Source organism: Mesoplodon mirus (assembly GCF_964341445.2).
Source record: "Mesoplodon mirus genome assembly, chromosome: X".
Taxonomy (NCBI): domain Eukaryota; kingdom Metazoa; phylum Chordata; class Mammalia; order Artiodactyla; family Ziphiidae; genus Mesoplodon; species Mesoplodon mirus.
This window is the reverse complement of record NC_138981.1, coordinates 93310088-93329187: the sequence shown is the minus strand read 5'-3', so window position 1 is coordinate 93329187 and position 19100 is coordinate 93310088. Positions and strand designations below refer to the sequence as shown.

The 19100-nt window shown below is 47.0% G+C and overlaps 1 protein-coding gene across 1 annotated transcript in view; it reads left to right on the top strand.

Annotated features, from left to right (window-relative positions):
* Window positions 1–19100, top strand: part of COL4A6 (collagen type IV alpha 6 chain) — a gene marked incomplete at its 5' end in the record, with an annotated part of 287166 nt that overhangs the window by 259038 nt on the left and 9028 nt on the right. The window contains 14 exons of the mRNA XM_082609313.1: window positions 1782–1853; window positions 2261–2368; window positions 3435–3656; window positions 4036–4197; window positions 5852–6022; window positions 6745–6888; window positions 7336–7461; window positions 7899–8080; window positions 9982–10045; window positions 10571–10645; window positions 11159–11266; window positions 11360–11467; window positions 12050–12121; window positions 12441–12566. Of these exons, the coding sequence (XP_082465439.1) occupies window positions 1782–1853; window positions 2261–2368; window positions 3435–3656; window positions 4036–4197; window positions 5852–6022; window positions 6745–6888; window positions 7336–7461; window positions 7899–8080; window positions 9982–10045; window positions 10571–10645; window positions 11159–11266; window positions 11360–11467; window positions 12050–12121; window positions 12441–12566 (1740 nt within the window). The remainder of the gene's footprint in view (window positions 1–1781; window positions 1854–2260; window positions 2369–3434; window positions 3657–4035; window positions 4198–5851; window positions 6023–6744; window positions 6889–7335; window positions 7462–7898; window positions 8081–9981; window positions 10046–10570; window positions 10646–11158; window positions 11267–11359; window positions 11468–12049; window positions 12122–12440; window positions 12567–19100) is intronic.

Here is a 19100-nt window from a genome sequence, read left to right as displayed (position 1 = left end):
CTTAAAGCAATGGAACTACAATGTTTGACACATTAGAGTCAATCAGCCACTGAAATAGTTGGGGCAGGAGAGTTTTCTGCAGGGTCCCTCTCATGATACCATCTAGCGAGGCAGTTCTTCAGCCTAGTCCAAAGCCGAGCACAGGACTGGCAGCCCTCTCCCCATGAAGCATCTCATCCATCATGAGATGCTTGCTCATAAAGCATGTTTCCACAGTAGGGAAATAGCCCTCCAAAATAGCTCCATCATTTCAACATCTGGCAGGATGGAGATGGGTATGACTACCTATGGAGGAAGATCAGGCTTGTGGCCATCTTTCCACCTGTGGAAATATAACTATAGGAGCCTGAGGTCTAGAAGGCAGAGAGTTGCTGCCCAGGCTACAAAGTAGTGTCACTAACCTGACTGAGGTAGAATCCAGGGGATGGCCTTGCGGGAGCTCTTCTGAATACTCCTCCTTAAGTAAGATACTAAAACACTAGTATTCACTGAGCACATACCAGGGTGTCAGGCGCTGTGCTAAGTGCTGTTAACACTATTCCATATAATCCTCACAAGCACCATATGACGTAAGTAGCTCCAATTTTACACGTGAGGCTCAGAGAGGTTGAGTATCTCGCTCATACCACTAGTTAGTAGCAGAACTACGATACAAGCTCAGCTCTGTCTGGCTTCAGAGCCCAACCTCTTAACCAATACATTATACTGTTCAATTCCCAATTTTGATTTAGGACTAGAACAGGTGGGCTAAAATGCCATCAAGCCTTTAAATTGGAAAATGGAAGCGGGACTGGAGGAGGAATGCTAGCCAGTTCAGTAAGCAGTCTGAATCATAGGTTGTATACATATCTTTAAGAGATGCAATTTGTGATTTATTTTACGTACAGGCAAAAGCTATAGCAGTTTATTAGAACTGTGGACTCTGGCTTAAAGTAGATCTCAGGGGATTGTTTTAATGAATAGGCAAGACTGATTTTAATTAGCAATTGCTTATAAATGGCGTTTGAAGGAGCCAACTAACAATTTGTTCACTGGTATTTTATTAAACCTCCCCCCTGTGATCTTATAGACTCTTTATTCGCACTATTAGTGAGCAAGGAAGAATTTGCCAGGGGAACGGCTCCGCAGGTCAATTTCAATGTCTTGAATAGTGAAATTGACTACCCCTTCTCCCTGAGTAGCAGAGTTGACAGTTTCAAATGAGGAGCTGAGGGAAGGGTCACTGTCTGCCATGGCCAAGAGAGTGGCCTTCAGTGTTTACCTGGTACAGACATATGGGTCCATCTGACCAAGGACAATCAGTAGGTTTCAGTAAATCTCAAATAACATGTGTCAAAAGAACCCAGTGGTTTGGGAAAAGCCTCATTCCAAGAAAAGAGCAGTCATCTGAACCTGAGAGGTATTAGCTTCAAACACTCCAATCTAGTGATGTGGGCATAATAATAACTAACACCAAGCACACATCCTAGGGAGGGGTTCCATCTGAAGGCAGGGTGAAAAGGCAACTGCCGTTTGCTGCTCTTCCTACACAACAGGAAACTTTGTTAGAATAAGATGTCCTGACTTGGACACTAGGGGCATTCTTATCTGTGAGAAATTGCACTAGGAGTAACTCCCAAGAGCTTCTGATGCTATGATTTTTCTGCATGGGCTCCCAGCTTCTGGGTGGGGAGAATAACTTAGCTGTTCCATTCGATGGAGTGGGAGTAAAGGAGCATGCTAGGGGGAAATCGTCTGTGACTCAGGGGGTTCACCACCTGCTCACATGTTACCATTTACAGGTATCACCTTGCCTTGTATTATTCCTGGGCCATACGGTCCATCAGGATTCCCAGGAGCTCCCGGATTCCCAGGTATGGAATGAGGCCAGAAAAAGCCACTGAGCACACTTGTAAGGGCCATGCACCAAAGGAAGCTGAGGATAGCCCGGTAGCATTTGGGGATCCACATTCCTTCTGAGAGGGTGGCCTTGAGGATTGAGGAAATAGAATGGCTGCTAAAGAGGGCTGTGTCGGGAGGTGAGAATAAGAGAGGGTCTCCAAGAGCCTAGAATTTTTTTTTTCGGCCGCACCACACAGCTTGTGGGATCTTAGTTCCCCAACCAGGGATCGAACCCACGCCCTTGGCAGTGAAAGCACGGAGTCCTAACCACTGGACCACCAGGGAATTCCCGAGACTAGGATTCTTGACTGGATATCACAAATCATAGCTAGCCACACTGACTTTCCTTTCCCCTTACCACTCACATTTGGGTTTTCAGGCCCTAACGGGGCCCGTGGCCTCCCTGGGACTCCAGGCCAGCCTGGATTGCGTGGAAATAAAGGAGAGCCCGGAAGTCCAGGACTGGTTCACCTCCATGAATTGCCAGGTAAGAAAAGGAGCTTCTCCTCACCTGCTTCTCCTTTTGTGTGAATGTGTGTTTGGATTGTGGTAGCCATCCACCCACTATAGGAAGTTAGGTTTGTGCTCTGGTGTAAGTGGGACAGTTTTAATTTCATACTCAGGCAAGAGAGCTTAGAGCTATAGAATGCCAGCATCTCAGAGCAATAACGGCCATTTGTGCGGAGCTGGGCCAACGTCTTCACTTTCAGAGGAGGAAACTGAGGCTCCTATGGAAGGTGACTCACCTGAGATCACAAGGTCACTAGTGATAGAGCTAGGACTCTGCCACGTGGTCTGACTGCAAGTTCTATGGCAGTTTCCTGGATCAACTCCTTAAAGGTCAGAGAAGGAGATTCAGATGAGTGAGAGGGAAGTTGTCGTATTTCAAAGCCTTCACTCACACCCTGTCATTCCAACCTGAGCTTCATTGTTCTGCACTGCACCAGTGGTTCTCAAACTGTTCCCTCGGCCAGAAGCGTCAGCATCACCTGGGAACTTGGTAGTAACGCAGTGCCTTGGCCCCTTGGCAGAGTTACTGATCAGAAGCTCTGCGGGTGGGCCCTGCAATCTGGCTTTTCCCAGGCACCCCTGCCCCAGGAGACTCTGATGCATGCTCCGTTTGAGAACCACCCTTGCTCTACGGCATGAGGCTCATCTTAGGTCACGTTCCCTCGGGCTTATCAGTGCTGCAGGTCCCCCTGCCACCCAGAAAGAGGGAGGCGTGATAGCAGGAGTTAGACGACTCCAGAAGAGACCAGGCCTTTGACAGGAGGTCCCGGGCGTAACCTGTGCTCTTTGGCCACTGTAGGCTCCCCAGGAGCGGGTTGCTGAGCTCTGCCCGCTGAGCTAGAACCTCCTCCAGGGCACACGGGGCAGTCCCTGCCACTGGGCAAGTCTTCCCAGGACCAGAGACTCCTGACCTTTAAGGGAAGCGACACACATTACTAATATGTTAGCTTTTGTAGTAGGGAAAAAACCTGTGTCAGAGTCCTCTCCCCAAACCTACACTTCTAAACCTCCATGGCCTTTTATTTTTGCCTCTTTACATTTAGGATTTCCTGGACCTCGTGGAGAGAAGGGCTTGCCTGGGTTTCCTGGGCTCCCTGGAAAAGATGGCTTGCCTGGGAAAGTTGGCAGTCCCGGCTTACCAGGTCCCAAGGGAGCCCCTGGTGACATCATTGGTGCTGAAAATGGTGCTCCTGGGGAGCAAGGCCTACAGGGACTGCCAGGGGACAGAGGATTTCCTGGAGACTCTGGCCTTACAGGACCCAAGGGTGACTCTCTTTGCCCCACTTATTTGACGGTCTACAGAAAGCCTTTCAGTAACTGCTATACTTGCATGAATACCTGCATGACTCTGGGGTGATGGATTAATTAGGGGCTTGAAATGAAAAGTCATTTTGTTCTGTCCTTCCCTTTGTGGAACTTTTTCTTAAATCACCTGTGTCCATTCTCCTGTCTTAGTAATTCCAGAAGTATCTATAATCCATAGTCAGATTTCTTGCAGAGCCTGTGATTAGCAACAAGGCTTGAGCTGACAAGACAGTGGCACGTGGGGTGCATCCTGGGCAGGCTCTTCCGCTGGAAGTTGGTTTGGTAATCGGTCCCTGCTATCAGTCCAGGCTGTAATTGTCTGGCCCTTCCTTTCCTTAGGTTTGCTTGGGAAGTCGGGCTTGCTGGGCCCCAAAGGTGATCGGGGCAGCCCTGGAATACCAGGCCGCGCAGGACAACCAGGCCTCCGGGGATCTGATGGTCTATTCGGCATCAAGGGCAAACCCGGGTTCCCAGGAACACCAGGCTTTCCAGGCACTTCAGGTAGGTCCTTCGGAGGAGGAGCCCCCTCTTGACAGACTTAAGCTAAGCCCTCCCCTCCTCTCCCCGCCTCCCCACCAACCCGGCACCCTGAGGGGTAGTAGCAGCAGTGTGACAGGGTCAGAGTTGACAAGGAGACTGACTTTCCTAACCTCTCAAGTTTCACATCTCAAGTCACCCTCGCAGTGCCAAGCCAAACCCATTGCTGCAGTTTAGCCTCCAAAATGTGACCCCCAAATATGATCGTTCCCCGCCCCTCCCCCATGGCCTCCGTCCCCCTTTTCAGGCTTCAGCCTCCTTCCTGCCTTCCTGCCCTCCTTGTGCACGTGGGCCTCGCCCCTCTCCACCGCCCTCACTGGGGCCGGACGAGGAGCTCAGGCAGAGCGGGTGACCACCGTGCCGCTGGCAGCCTGCCTCTCGGGCCAGCAGGCCTCTGAGGACCCAGGGCCAGAGTGTCTTTCACTCCACAGCGGGGCCTCACGGCCCCTGGTTCCAGCCTACTGTTTGCAGCTTGCCTTTTTCTCACACCCCCCTCCTCACCCTGCTGTCCGCCCCGACTCCCAGCCACGTGACTGAAGTTGAGTTTTTGCAGAGCCGCTAATATCTTTTTTATCCCCTTTGTCCTTCTGTGTTTCTGGGCTCTTCACACAGGCTGTCCAGGTGAGAAAACAGCACACAAGCTCACAGACTAACAGTCCCACTAGCTTGGCCTCTTGGGGAATTATCTCACTATACACTATAACCTGGCAAGGCCAGGGGTCCCTGAACTCATGCTGTGGGGTTGGCCCCCATTGAATTTCCTTCCCTTGTTGTGGAATCCCCTTCACAGCCTCCCATTAGAATCCTGGGGCTCGCAGCTACTTGATGCTTTTCAATCCATAGAAGGCCAAGTCAGCCATTCATTTAGGTCCTTGGGGGCCCAAATACCTCTGTCGTCACTGATTTAATCCTTTGGTTTTTTAATTTCCTTGCTTTGTACCTGAACATTCCACTTTGGCAGCAGCTCAGGAGGTTAATCCCATTGAGCAACTTAAAGCCTGGTGAAAGAAGTTTCAGAATACCTAGGATACCAGATGGGCCTTGGGGATTTCTACAGTACTTGGCCCTAGGGGGTCTTTCAACCCTAATGCCAAGGAACTGGCTGACTTAACTGCTTGCATGAGGGATTAAAAGGGCAGCCCTGTATCCATGGCTCCCTGGGAGGCTGAAACAATGGCTTGGCTTTAACCTCTACTTCACCGATTGGCTCAGGAAACAGCCATTGTGGAGTGATTCAAACTGGAAGTACCAGGAAACTAGAGTCCAGTTGCCACCCTGGCTTCCCAGAGCTCCATTCAAAGGCTAAAGTGTGAACCACATTCATGAAGGGGGAAGAGTTATCATCAGAAGGGGTTTGCTCTCCCCCCTCCCCGCCCCCGCCAGCTACAGTGCCATGTTGAAAGAAGTCGCCATTGGCGGGGCGCCCTGGGCGGTAGGTGCTAATGCTTCAGCCAACTAAGAACTCTGCCTGTTAGCAGCCTGCCTAAGCCATTGTTAAAGGGCAGTTTATAAACGCTAACAAGCCAACCAACCAGAAGCCATGGGAATGGGCAGCGGCCCAGATCTGGACAGAGTCTCACTTGACAGCTGTCCTGTGTTCTCTCCTGTACTGATTCAGGACATCCTGGAAAGAAAGGTCCAAGAGGCGATATAGGTCCCCCTGCATCAGCTGGAAAGAGAGGCCTGCCTGGGCTGAAAGGCCTTCCAGGATCTCCAGGGCTAATTGGCTTCCTGGGGAACTCCGGCTTGCCAGGGGCCACTGGACTGCCAGGCCTGCCAGGTCCGAAGGGTAAGTGAAGGTATCAGGAAGGCACCAGTGGGGGCCAAAAAGGAGCTGCCATGCTGCCCAGCTCGCCCCCACCCTCCTCTCTGCCTGGGAAAGGGGAATGGGGAGGGAGGTGGGCAGGGCTTTCTTGGCAAGATAGTTGGACAAGGCTAGTGCTAAAGGAGGAACCCCACCCAAGGTGAGTCGCCTTCCCTGCCTGCTGGGTGGATCACTGGGCTGAATATCATGGGCAGGGAGCCCAAGACAGGAACAGCCACACCAGGGTTACTCATTTGCACAACTTCTACCATAGAGCCTGATCGCTCTCAACTCCTGTGACTGTCCTGCTAGACACCAGAGGCTGGGCATGGGGGGAAAGTGACTGGTCCAAGGTCACACAACTGGTTAGCAACAGCACCAGGCTAGAGCTCATCTCCCTGCCTCCTGGCCATAGGCTTCTTTTTTTTCCTCCTGTGCCAAACATGAGCTCTAACTTGGCAAATCATAAGAGAGGTTCCCACCTCTTCTTTCCTTTCTGGCGCTTAGTACAATGCCCCTGTTCAGGGAAGTAGCATAACATGTACTGACTCAGAGCTTTGGCTTTGGGGTTAGAGAAACTTGGGTTTGAATCCCTTCTCTGCAACTTCCTAGCTGTGTGACTTTGGGTGAGTTAATTAACGTCTCTGAGCTTCCATTTTCTTATATGTCAAACAGGGATAATAATAGAAATTCTTGTTTCTCAACAGGTGAGAAGGGGTCTGTTGGACTGATAGGTTTTCCAGGGATTCCAGGTCTCCCTGGTATTCCTGGTGCAAGTGGATTAAAGGGAATTCCTGGGTCGACGGGAAGAGTTGGACCATCTGGACAGGCTGGTAGCCCTGGTGAAAAAGGTGAGCTGGGGAATTGAATTCTGGAATTGCCACCCATGCTTCCCATGGTACATTTTGTTTATCAACTTTGTCATTCCTGTGGCTTATACCAACCCTCTGTTAGATAATAAGATTTGAGGTTTCTGAATGAAGTCCTTTTAAACCAAAAGACCTAATCACTCTGAGTTACTACTGCACGTTAGAGGCCTGGACACACATTCCCGTTGCTCAGTGGAGAAGGGTTTTGAGTAGGGTCTAAAGTTGCAGGTGGACCTTGAGTTTGTCGAAGGAGGGAGAGGGCGTGCACATTAATGCAAAGTTGGGGAAACAGGGGCGGGGAAGAAGGTGGAAGAGCCCAGAAAGGGGGCCTGGGGTGGGGCAGGAAGAGCTGATATGAGCAGTCAGCCCGTGCCTGACCTCGTGTCTAAGCTCCTGCTCACACGGCTCTCATGATCTCCATCCCTGCAGGAGACAGAGGCGACCCGGGGCCAGTCGGAGTACCCAGCCCCAGACTTCCAGTGCGGAACCTGCACTTCACAGGAGACAAAGGCTCTCAGGGCTTAGCTGGATCCATCGGATTTCCTGGGCCCAGAGGTGCTGCGGCAGGGAATGGGCAGGAGAAATGCCCAAGACAGTTTTTATGACCAAATTCAACTTCTTTCCTGAGAAAAGGCCCCACAGAACAAGAACCCCCAGAGCAGCAGTATGGGTGGCAGCTGGGGATCCACGGAGGCTGCCTTCCCTGGGCCTGAGGGCGGCCTGGACTGTGAGCCTGCCAATTTTCATTGCCACTGTGGAACTCCGTTTTTGAACCACAGGCGGCTGTATCCCTGGAAGGGCCTGGCAGACAGTGGGGATGGGCACTGAGTGGCTTTCCCAGTGAGGTACCTCCCTCTATCCCCACTCCTCCCCCTAAGCTAATTGTCCCCAAGCTTGCACTTTGGCCGCCTGTGACCCAGGGCACGTGCACCTTGGGGAGAAGATTTTCTCTTGCCTAGAGTCTTTCCACAAGACTTTTGCTTCTTTCCCAGGTGACAAAGGAGAGGCTGGCAGCCCTGGGCCACCAGGCTTGCCTGGAGCTCCTGGCTTCCCCAGCCTCATCAAGGGACTTAGTGGGAGACCAGGCTCCCCTGGCTCCACAGGACTACGGGGCTTACCAGGCCTGAAGGGGTCCCCTGGAATCACAGGTTTCCCAGGAATACCAGGAGAAAGTGTGAGTCTGCCCACATCTTTATCTCCCCACCACGGAACGGCCTCCATAGCAGGGGGATGTGTTCCTATTGCCCACCTTTCTGATCCCAGCCCACTTCCCAGCCCCCTTGCCCAGCTCCCTCCCCCAGCTCACCCCAGACAATGCCCCTCCTTGAGTCTGCCAGGTCTTCTCACCCTTTCCCAAACATCTCCTCTTCCTTCCGGGGCCCTTGTTCACGTTATCTTCCCCCACGTGGCAGAGCGTCCTCCTCAAAATTGCTGACTACCTGCCTGTCCTTCAGGCCCCAGCCCAGGCACCCGCCCCTCCAGGAGTCCCTGAGCTCCCACCCTGCTGGCACCCTACACTTCTCACTGCTTACACTTATCCTAGTTGGTTCTGTGTGGGTCTGATTTCCTCAACGAGACTGTTAGGACTTGAAAACAAGAACCACCTTGCGTGCTTTTTGGTCTGCATCCCACCGCCAGCATCCCACATTGAGTTTGGGACAGCAGAAGAATTCGGTACAGACTATTTGATGTTTTGATTTCAGAAAGGTCTTTGCCAGTTGTTGCTTCTTGTGGAGACAACAAAGAATCAAAACCAGTTTCTCTGGGTTCTTAAAAGTTTGGGTGGTAGAGTAGGCTTAGCAATGAGAAGACGTAGGCTTGAATCTCAGCTCCATCACTCATTAGCTCTGTGATTTTGTACGTATCGCTTAACTTGGTAGAGCCTCGCTTTTCTCATTTGTTAAAAATGGGAATAATTTCCAAACCTTCTTCAGACCATAGTGAGGGTTAAGTGAGCTGACGTGTGTAAAGCGGTTACGTTGTATTTGGCACATGGTAGGCTCTGAATAAGTAGTAGCAATAATAGTAGTAGTATTGAAGGGACTAAATAAACTGGATCACAGGACACCTGTGTTCCCTGCAGACAAAGTCCCTGTCCTTTAAAAGCGTCAGTCCAGCTTGTGGAGAGAAAACACCACACACACACACACACCCCTGAAGCAATTGCAAAATAAACAATTCTCAACCTGCTACTTACACACTAGGAAGGATGGAATCAAAGTGGGACAGCATTCTGGGAGGGGTCCCAGCAGGAGCAGAGGCTCAGAATGAGTAGATATGGCAATACGCAGAAAAGGCCAGGTGAATGCAGGGGGTGTCCTGGGCCGTGGTCCAGTGACCAGAGTGACCCAAGTTGGACTCCTACCCAAGGAACTAGGTAGCATATGTCCTTACTGGGTACATCTCCAATGAATCAAAACCATACCAGATGCCAGGGAAAGAATTGTACCGATGGCAGCTGACACGCCCATTTCCCAGACTCAGATAGTGTGTTGGACATTAGCCAATGAAGGCAGTTTTTCTTGTGAAAATCATGGAAATATTAGCCCAAATTCAGACTCCAGTACCTGTATGCATACAGCCCACTAGCTGGTGGCAGAAAGACTCTGTTCCTTGTGGAACCCGCGGCAGAGAGCTAGCCCCACGTTGGTGAGGCCACGCTTGTTCTCACGCATAATGGCTCCAGAGCTTTGGCATGGGCGGTGATAGCCAACTGTATGCAGAGCAGATCAAATGGCTGGCCTGACTGTTAGGTTTTGTATTTCCTAAGAGACTTGCTAGAACATTCACACCTTGATTTCCCAAGATACCAATTTTGATAGGCATTGGGAAGTTATGAATGACAAGACCAGGATTAATCTGCAGATCGAATCCCTCCCCTATAACCCGTAAATACGCATTTCCGCCCTCTTGCTCATCACTTTCCCCTCTGCAGGATGCCCCCCACCTGTCTGCCCCTGCCACAGACTACTCGATGGACATCTCTCCAGCAGTGGCTCAGGGAAGGGATGGGGAAGAGAGGGCGGGAGGCCCTGAGCGCTGGGCAGAAATACTGACTCCCGTCTTGCTTTGAAGGGTTCACAGGGTCTCAATGGAGCTCCTGGGCTCCCAGGAGCAGCTGGTCTCCCAGGTTTAAAAGGTAAGGAGCATTTTCCCCTTTAATGCGTTTTTCCAGAGCAAGGTGGATTTCTAACAGGCTCAGGGCTCTCCCTGGGGGAGACATTGTGTTTCGAGGAAAAGGAATCGATTTACATTTCCCCTTCGGCTGAACCCCCTTTGCAGTCTTTGTTCCTCAAAGATACGTGACAAACAGTGGTTTGACCCAGCTGCCTTCCAGATTCAGCAGCAGAGGAGAACCTCAGCTCTAAACAGTCTCCTCTTCTGGTGATGTTTTAGGGCCCCTCCTCTCATCTTCTCTGCCCATACTGAGCCTAGTGATGTGTTTCCCAATGGAGATATGCTGCATGTAGCAGCATTTCATGCCAATAGTCTGGTAGCATCCCAGCCCTTCATTGGGGCATAAAAGCATAACCTTTTACCCACTGGGTAACTGTGTCAAGGAGCCTCTCTGGCTATGATTTTTTTTTTCTGTCAAAAGATCTATGTGCTGCAAATTGAGCTGTAGCTTCTCCTGACCACTTGAACAATGTCTTGATATCCCCAGGAGATCAAGGCCAGACACTTGGAATTTCTGGTAGCCCAGGACCCAAGGGACAACCTGGGGAGCCTGGTTTCAAAGGTAAGGCTGCTGTACTTTTATCTCCCATGTCTCACAAACTCCTCAAAACTGAGGATCGGAAGGAATTTTGGGGGCCAACCCCAAGTTCTGCAACTTCTATACAGTGCAGAAAAATTCCTACCTGACACGTATCCACTCAGAGGCAGTCAACAGTTTTCCCAAGCAAACCAGCCTACTTTTCCTTCAAGACTCACAGACTTACGGGATAAGTCTAAGACCTTTAAGATAATGGTGTCCACCCCCTTAGTTTTTAGTTAAACTAAATACTTTGTGAACATTTCCATACATCACTCCTACTCCTGGGAACACTCAGAACAAGTTTACTTACTTTTCAATTGGGAAGCATCTTTCAAATATGAAGACAGCTGTCACAATCCCTTTCAGAGTATCTTTGTTGGATCCAGCTCCCATGGCAACTCAAAATGGCTTCGCCTTCCTGCTCCCCCTCTCCCGTGGAGGAACACACTGCCTGAACTGTGGCCTGATCACTCAGCATTTTTCTTCATTGTGTAGGTGTGAAAGGAAAAGATGGACCAGTTGGTGAGGTGGGTTTCCCAGGAAACAAAGGTGAAGATGGGAAAGTTGGTATTTCTGGAGATGTTGGCCTTCCTGCCTCCCCAGGTACCATGCCACATGACAACTTTGCTCTGAAAAAGTTCAGATCAGCTTCAAGTCACAACCCCTTCTGAACTTCTGCCTTGTTTTCACTTTTAGGACTCCCCGGGGTCGCAGGCATGAGAGGAAATCCAGGGCTTCCAGGTTCTTCAGGCCATCCAGGGGCAGCTGGGCCCCTGGGACCCCCTGGCCTAATAGGAACCAAAGGTATGAGAGTTGGGAGTAGGCAGTGGGGAAAAGGGTCCTTTCCTCAAAAAAAGGATGGCAACTACTTTTTCTTAGGAGACCCTAGCTGGGATTAAGCCGTATCCAGGGGAGTCATTGACTGGGTTTCATGAGGGATAACAGGAAAGGAGGAGGAAGAAGAAGAAAGGAGTGCAAACATGAATGGGAAGAGGAGAACATGGGATCCATGGAGAGCAGAGTTGGGAAGGAAGGTCGTTGCCCTGGCATATGTAGCCTTTTCCTGACTTAGAGATTGGGCAGCAAGTCTCTGGGAGCTGGCAGCTCCAGGTCTTGGCACTGCCACTCTGATTTCTTCTTGGAGATACCTCATTATCTACCACCCTGCTCTTAAGCTATATTGGTCTCTAATAAGAGGCAGGAAGACTTAGGGTGGAGGGTGGAGACTAGGTGTGGTCCAGTCTCCCTTAGGGCATTAAATAATGCCCTTTATTTAATAATGACCTTTGAAATGAGGACTTTGCAGTGCCTCTGGGGGCAGGACCTTTTGCTGACCCTTCATGATTCAGAGTTGCTGGAGCCATTTCTGATATTCTCTCCCCTCAGGTTTCCCTGGACTTCCTGGTTTACATGGACTGAATGGGCTGCCAGGAACCAAGGGAACCCATGGAACTCCAGGTAAGCAAGACCCTCAAAGGCAAAGAGGAGAGCACTCGCTCTTTCGGAAGCCTGACAGAGGCTGGCCTTGAGTTCTTGGCTGTGCTGTATCCCATATCCTTAGACTCCTAGGTCTCCTTGACAGCCCCCAATTTGGGATGCCTTGATGTGGGGAAGAAGGAGGATGGGGTTCGTCCTTCTACCTGAACGAGCTCTCCTTCCTGTCATTTCAATCCTCAGCCTCTGGTGTCTGTCAAGCAGGCCCCCTGCAAGTGAGCTAGGCACAAAGGTCTCACCCCCACTGACTTCTGTCCCCGCATCTCTCTGCATCTCCTCCTAGGACCTAGTATAACTGGTGTGCCTGGGCCAGCTGGCCTGCCTGGTCCCAAAGGAGAAAAAGGTTCTCCAGGAATTGGCATCGGAGCCCCAGGAAAGCCAGGCGTGAGAGGACCAAAAGGTAGCAGAGGTAAGTGAGGCCAAGTCAGGCTTGGCTGGGCAGCCAGGGTTGGGTTTCCTCAGGGCCATGTGGCTCACAGGGATGAGCGGTGCGTGTCTTTGCATATCTGAGAATCTCAGAACCCAGTGGAACTGACTACCGACAAAAAGAGGGTAGGCTACAATTAAGGCTTTCCTGGGAAGGGGTGTCAGAGAGCAGTTCAGTGAGTCCCACCCCCCCCCAGCCTCCAGGTTCCCTCCCACTCTCCCTTATCAACCTCAGGGCCTCTCTTTCTCACTTTGCCACATAAACTAAGCCTGGGTTTAATGGTCCTGAGGGACTGTGCTTGTCCACATAGCGAGAGGTTTACCAGAAGTTCCTTGGTGTCCAGTGCAGTTGGCAGTCCCAGGGCCCTGGAACGACAGTGTGGCTGCTGGAAGGAGCCCAAGTCTAAGAGGATAAATGTCTCCCTAGGACAGGCACACAGCAAGCACTTGATTAGGATTTACTAGGTTTACTAGAAATCTGGTTTCATCTTAATCTCGGCCCCCGACTCATCACATAGTCTGAAGTCCCTTTCTGAGCCCCCATTTCCCCACTTCTCAAATAGTCTGAATGAATTCTGATTCATTAACTCTCCTTAGAAATGTTCTGGAGACACATATACCTCCCACTCAACGTAGAACAAGAAATGAATTTAGTGTAGTATCACAGCTAAGAGTATGGGCTCTGAAGTTACACTGATAGATTCAAATTCCAGCTCTCCCTCTCACTAGCTAAGTGACCTTGAACAAGGAAGTTATGTGCCCCTCCATCCCAAAGGAACGTGGGTTTCCTTTTCCATAAAAGGTGAATAAGAGAATCTACAACATAGGTTTGGTGAGGAATCAATGAGGAGTGAGGTAATGTATATGGAATCACTTAGCACAGTGCATGGCACATAGTAGTTGGTCAAGAAACACTGGCCATTCTACCATCACATGTTACCTGGGGAAATCATGTTTTCAAAATGTTCTGTTCCTTATAGTTCTGAGGCCTGATGTCCCACCACGTTATTTTATGTGTTTATGTGCATGTGTGTGTAGGTTTTCCAGGAACTATATTCATGCATTAATTCATTTCCAGCTGCACTTTTTTTTTGCGGTACGTGGGCCTCTCACTGCTGTGGCCTCTCCCACCACAGAGCACAGGCTCCGGACACGCAGGCCCAGCGGCCATGGCTCACGGGCCCAGCAGCTTCCCGGCACGTGGGATCCTCCCGGACCGGGGCACGAACCCGTGCCCCCTGCATTGGCAGATGGACTCCCAACCACTGCGCCACCAGGGAAGCCCCGCCAGCTGCATTTCATATCGGGGCATCTGCTATCTCTGTGTTTACTCCTTCCTTTGTCTAGACCAACCTGTACTTTTCTGAAAGCCAGCAGCTTCTTCAGAGTGAGGCCTCCAACAGGGTCTGAGCCTATAGGGAGGTTGTGTGGCTTCTTTGGCAGGAGATAGAGAAGAAGGTCCTGGGTGGAAGCACAGGCATGATGCGTGTTCTGTTTTTAAACCTTGACTATGAATTCCTGGTCATTAAATTATTCATTGCCTCTGGCTATCTGAGGTAATAAAATCACAATCACAAATGCAGTAAACAGTACATGTCAAGGTGGATACATTTCAGGCACATAACAGAGAGGGGGAAGAAAAGGAAGTTACACAGGAATACATTTGGTATGACTCCAACCAATATGTTGTTTAGGGATACAAATATGCATGGTCAAACTGTGATGAAAAGGGAATGATGAACACAAACTTCAGGAGTGGTTGCCTCTGGGAGGGAGGGAAGGTGGTGCAATCTGTGAAGGGCATGCAAAGAAATTCAAAGTTATCGCTATATTCTTTTCCTTAAATTGGGTGGTTGGAACACAGATGTTCATTGTATCTGGATGATTTTTTAACATATGATTTATAAATATTCTTCTGTTCTTCTCAATATCTAATTAAAACAACTTGTTTTAAAAGAATATAGGAAATCCCCAACAGGAGCCGAATCTCTGATTTGATTAAAGAAATCAGTGTACAATGAAGATTTACCCCCAAGAAAATTTCCTAAGAGCAATCCCCGACCCTGCAATACCTTCATCTAAATAACATTAAATTGGGCCAAACATTTTCATACTTGCACTAAATATTGAGAGGCTGCATTCGTATATTGGAGGGGTTTTTTTTTATGTCTCTGACAATGGAATGAGTTGGGAAAACATGCCATCTTGCATTTTCATGTGATCATTTACAACGTCTCATTCCTTCTACCTACCACCAGTCCCTCCCATCAGGAAAATTGCACAAACCTCTTAGATAGCCTCATCCACCAGAGGGCAGACAGCAGAAGCAAGAAGAACTACAGTCCTGCAGCCTGTGGAAGAAAAACCACATTCACAGAAAGATAAACAAGATGAAAATGCAGAGGGCTATGCACCAGATGAAGGAAAAAGATAAAACCCCAGAAAAACAACTAAACGAAGTGGAGATAGGCAACCTTCTAGAAAAAGAATTCAGAATAATGATAGTGAAGATGATCCAGGACCTCAGAAAAAGAATGGAGGCAAAGGTCGAGAAGCTGCAAGAAATGTTTAACAAAGGTTTAGAAGAATTAAAGAACAAACAAACAGAGATCAACAATACAATAACTGAAATGAAAACTACACTAGAAGGAATCAAAAGCAGAATAACTGGGGCAGAAGAACGGATAAGTGACCTGGAAGACAGAAAGGTGGAATTCACAGCTGCGGAACAGAATAAAGAAAAAAGAATGAAAAGAAATGAAGACAGCCTAAGAGACTTCTGGGACAACATTAAATGCAACAACATTCGCATTATAGGGGTCCCAGAAGGAGAAGAGAGAAAGAAAGGACCAGAGGAAATATTTGAAGAGATTATAATCGAAAACTTCCCTAACATGGGAAAGGAAATAGCCACCCAAGACCAGGAAGTGCAGAGAGTCCCATACAGGATAAACCCAAGGAGAAACATGCTGAGACACATAGTAATCAAATTGGGAAAAATTAAAGACAAAGAAAAATTATTGAAAGCAGCAAGGGAAAAACTACAAATAATATACAAGGGAACTCCCATAAGGTTAACAACTGATTTCTCAGCAGAAACTCTACAAGCCAGAAGGGAGTGGCATGATATACTTAAACTGATGGAAGGGAAGAACCTACAACTAAGATAACTCTACCCAGCAAGGATCTCATTCAGATTCGATGGAGAAATCAAAAGCTTTACAGACAAGCAAAAGCTAAGAGAATTCAGCACCACCAAACCAGCTCTACAACAAATGCTAAAGAAACTTCTCTAAGTGGGAAACACAAGAGAAGAAAAGAACCTACAAAAACAAACCAAAAACAATTAAGAAAAGGGTCATAGGAACATACATATCGATAATTACCTTAAACGTGAATGGATTAAATGCTCCAACCAAAAGACACAGCCTTGCTGAATGGATACAAAAACAAGACCCATATATATGCTATATGCTGGCTACAAGAGACCCACTTCAGACCTAGGGACACATACACACTGAAAGTGAGGGGATGGAAAAAGATATTCCATGCAAAGGGAAATCAAAAGAAAGCTGGAGTAGCAATACTCATATCAGATAAAATAGACTTTAAAATAAAGAATGTTACAAGAGACAAGGAAGGACACTACATAATGATCAAGGGATCAATCCAAGAAGAAGATATAACAATTATAAATATGTATGCACCCAACATAGGAGCACCTCAATACATAAGGCAACTGCTAACAGCTATAAAAGAGGAAATCGACAGTAACACAATAATAGTGGGGGACTTTAACACCTCATTTACACCAATGGACAGATCATCCAAAATGAAAATAAATAAGGAAACAAAAGCTTTAAATGACACAATAGACCAGTTAGATTTAATTGATATTTATAGGATATTCCATCCAAAATCAGCAGATTACACTTTCTTCTCAAGTGCGCATGGAACATTCTCCAGGATAGATCACATCTTGGGTCACAAATCAAGCCTCAGTAAATTTAAGAAAATTGAAATCATATCAAGCATCTTTTCTGACCGCAACACTATGAGATTAGAAATGGATTACAGGGAAAAAAATGTAAAAAAAAACACAAACATGGAGGCTAAACAATATGTTACTAAATAACCAAGAGATCTCTGAAGAAATCAGAGAGGAAATCAAAAAATACCTAGAGACAAATGACAATGAAAACACGACGATCCAAAACCTATGGGATGCAGCAAAAGCAGTTCTAAGAGGGAAGTTTATAGCTATATAAGCCTACCTCAAGAAACAAGAAAAATCTCAAATAAAGAATCTAACCTTACACCTGAAGGAGCTAGAGAAAGAAGAACAAACAAAACCCAAAGTTAGCACAAGGAAAGAAATCATAAAGATCAGAGCAGAAATAAATGAAATAGAAACAAAGAAAGCAATAGCAAAGAACAATAAGATGAAAAGCTGGTTCTTTGAGAAGATAAACAAAATTGATAAACCATTAGCCAGACTCATAAAGAAAAAGGGAGAGAGGACTCAAATCAATAAAATTAGAAATGAAAAAGGAGAAGTTACAACAGAAACCGCAGAAATGCAAAGCATCCTGAGAGACTACTACCAGCAACTGTATGCCAATAAAATGGACAACCTGGAAGAAACGGACAAATTCTTAGAAAGGTATAACCTTCCAAGACTGAACCAGGACAAAATAGAATATATGAGCAGACCAATCACAAGTAATGAAATTGAAACTGTGATTAAAAATCTTCCAACAAACAAAAGTCCTGGACCATATGGCTTCACAGGTGAATTGTAGCAAACAGTTAGAGAAGAGCTAACACCCATCCTTCTCAAACTCTTCCAAAAAATTGCAGAGGAAGGAACACTCCCAAACTTATTCTATGAGGCCACCATCACCCTGATACCAAAATCAGACAAAGATACTACACAAAAAGAAAATAACAGACCAATATCACTTATGAATATAAATGCAAAAATCCTGAACAAAATACCAGCAAACAGAATCCAACAACACATTAAACGGATCATACACCATGATCAAGTGGGATTTATCCCAGGAATGCAAGGATTCTTCAATATATGCAAGTCAATCAATGTGACACACCATATTAACAAATTGAAGAATAAAAAACATATGATCATCTCAATAGATGCAGAAAAAGCTTTTGACAAAATTCAACACCCACTTATGATAAAAACTCTCCAGAATGTGTGCATAGAGGGAACCTACCTCAACATAATAGAGGACATATACGACAAACCCACAGCAAACATCATTCTCAATGGTGGAAAACTGAAAGCATTTCCTCTAAGATCAGCAACAAGACAAGGATGTCCACTCTCACCACTATTATTCAACATAGTTTTGGAAGTCCTAGCCACGGCAATCAGAGAAGAAAAAGAAATAAAAGGAATACAAATTGGAAAAGAAGAAGTAAAACTGTCACTGCTTGCAGATGACATGATACTATACATAGAGAATCCTAAATATGCCACCAGAAAAATACTAGAGCTAATCAATGAATTTTGTTGTGGGATACAAAATTAATGCACAGAAATCTCTTGCATTCCTATATACTAATGATGAAAAATCTGAAAGAGAAATTGAGGAAACACTCCCATTTACCATTGCAACAAAAAGAATAAAATACCTAGGAATAAACCTACCTAGGGAGACAAAAGACCTGTATTCAGAGAACTATAAGACACTGATGAAAGAAATTAAAGATGATACCATCAGATGCAGAGATATACCATGTTCTTGGACTGGAAGAATCAAGATTGTGAAAATGACTGTACTACCCAACGCAATCTACAGATTCAATGCAATCCCTGTCAAATTACCAATGGCTTTTCTTATGGAACTAGAACAAAAAATCTTAAAATTTGTATGGAGACACAAAAGACCCCAAATAGCCAAAGCAGTCTTGAGGGAAAAAATCGGAGCTGGAGGAATCAGACTCCCTGACTTCAGTCTATATTACAAAGCTACAGTAATCACGACAATATGGTACTGGCACAAAAACAGAAGCATAGATCAATGGAACAAGATAGAAAGCCCAGAGATAAACCCACACACCTATGGTCAACTAATCTATGACAAAGGAAGCAAGGATATACAATGGAGAAAAGACAGTCTCTTCAATAAGTGGTGCTGGGAAAACTGGACAGCTACATATAAAAGATTGAAATTGGAACACTCCCTACCACCACACACAAAAATAAACTCAAAATGGATTCGAGACCTAAATGTAAGACGGGACACTCTAAAACTCTTAGAGGAAAACAAAGGAAGAGCACTCTTTGACATAAATCGCAGCAAGATCTTTTTTGACCCACCTCCTAGAGTAATGGAAATAAAAACAAAAATAAACAAATGGGACCTAATGAAACTTCAAAGCTTTTTCACTGCAAAGGAAACCATAAACGAGACGAGAAGACAACCCTCACAGTGGGAGAAAATATTTGCAAACGAATCAACGGACAAAGGATTAATCTCCAAAATATATA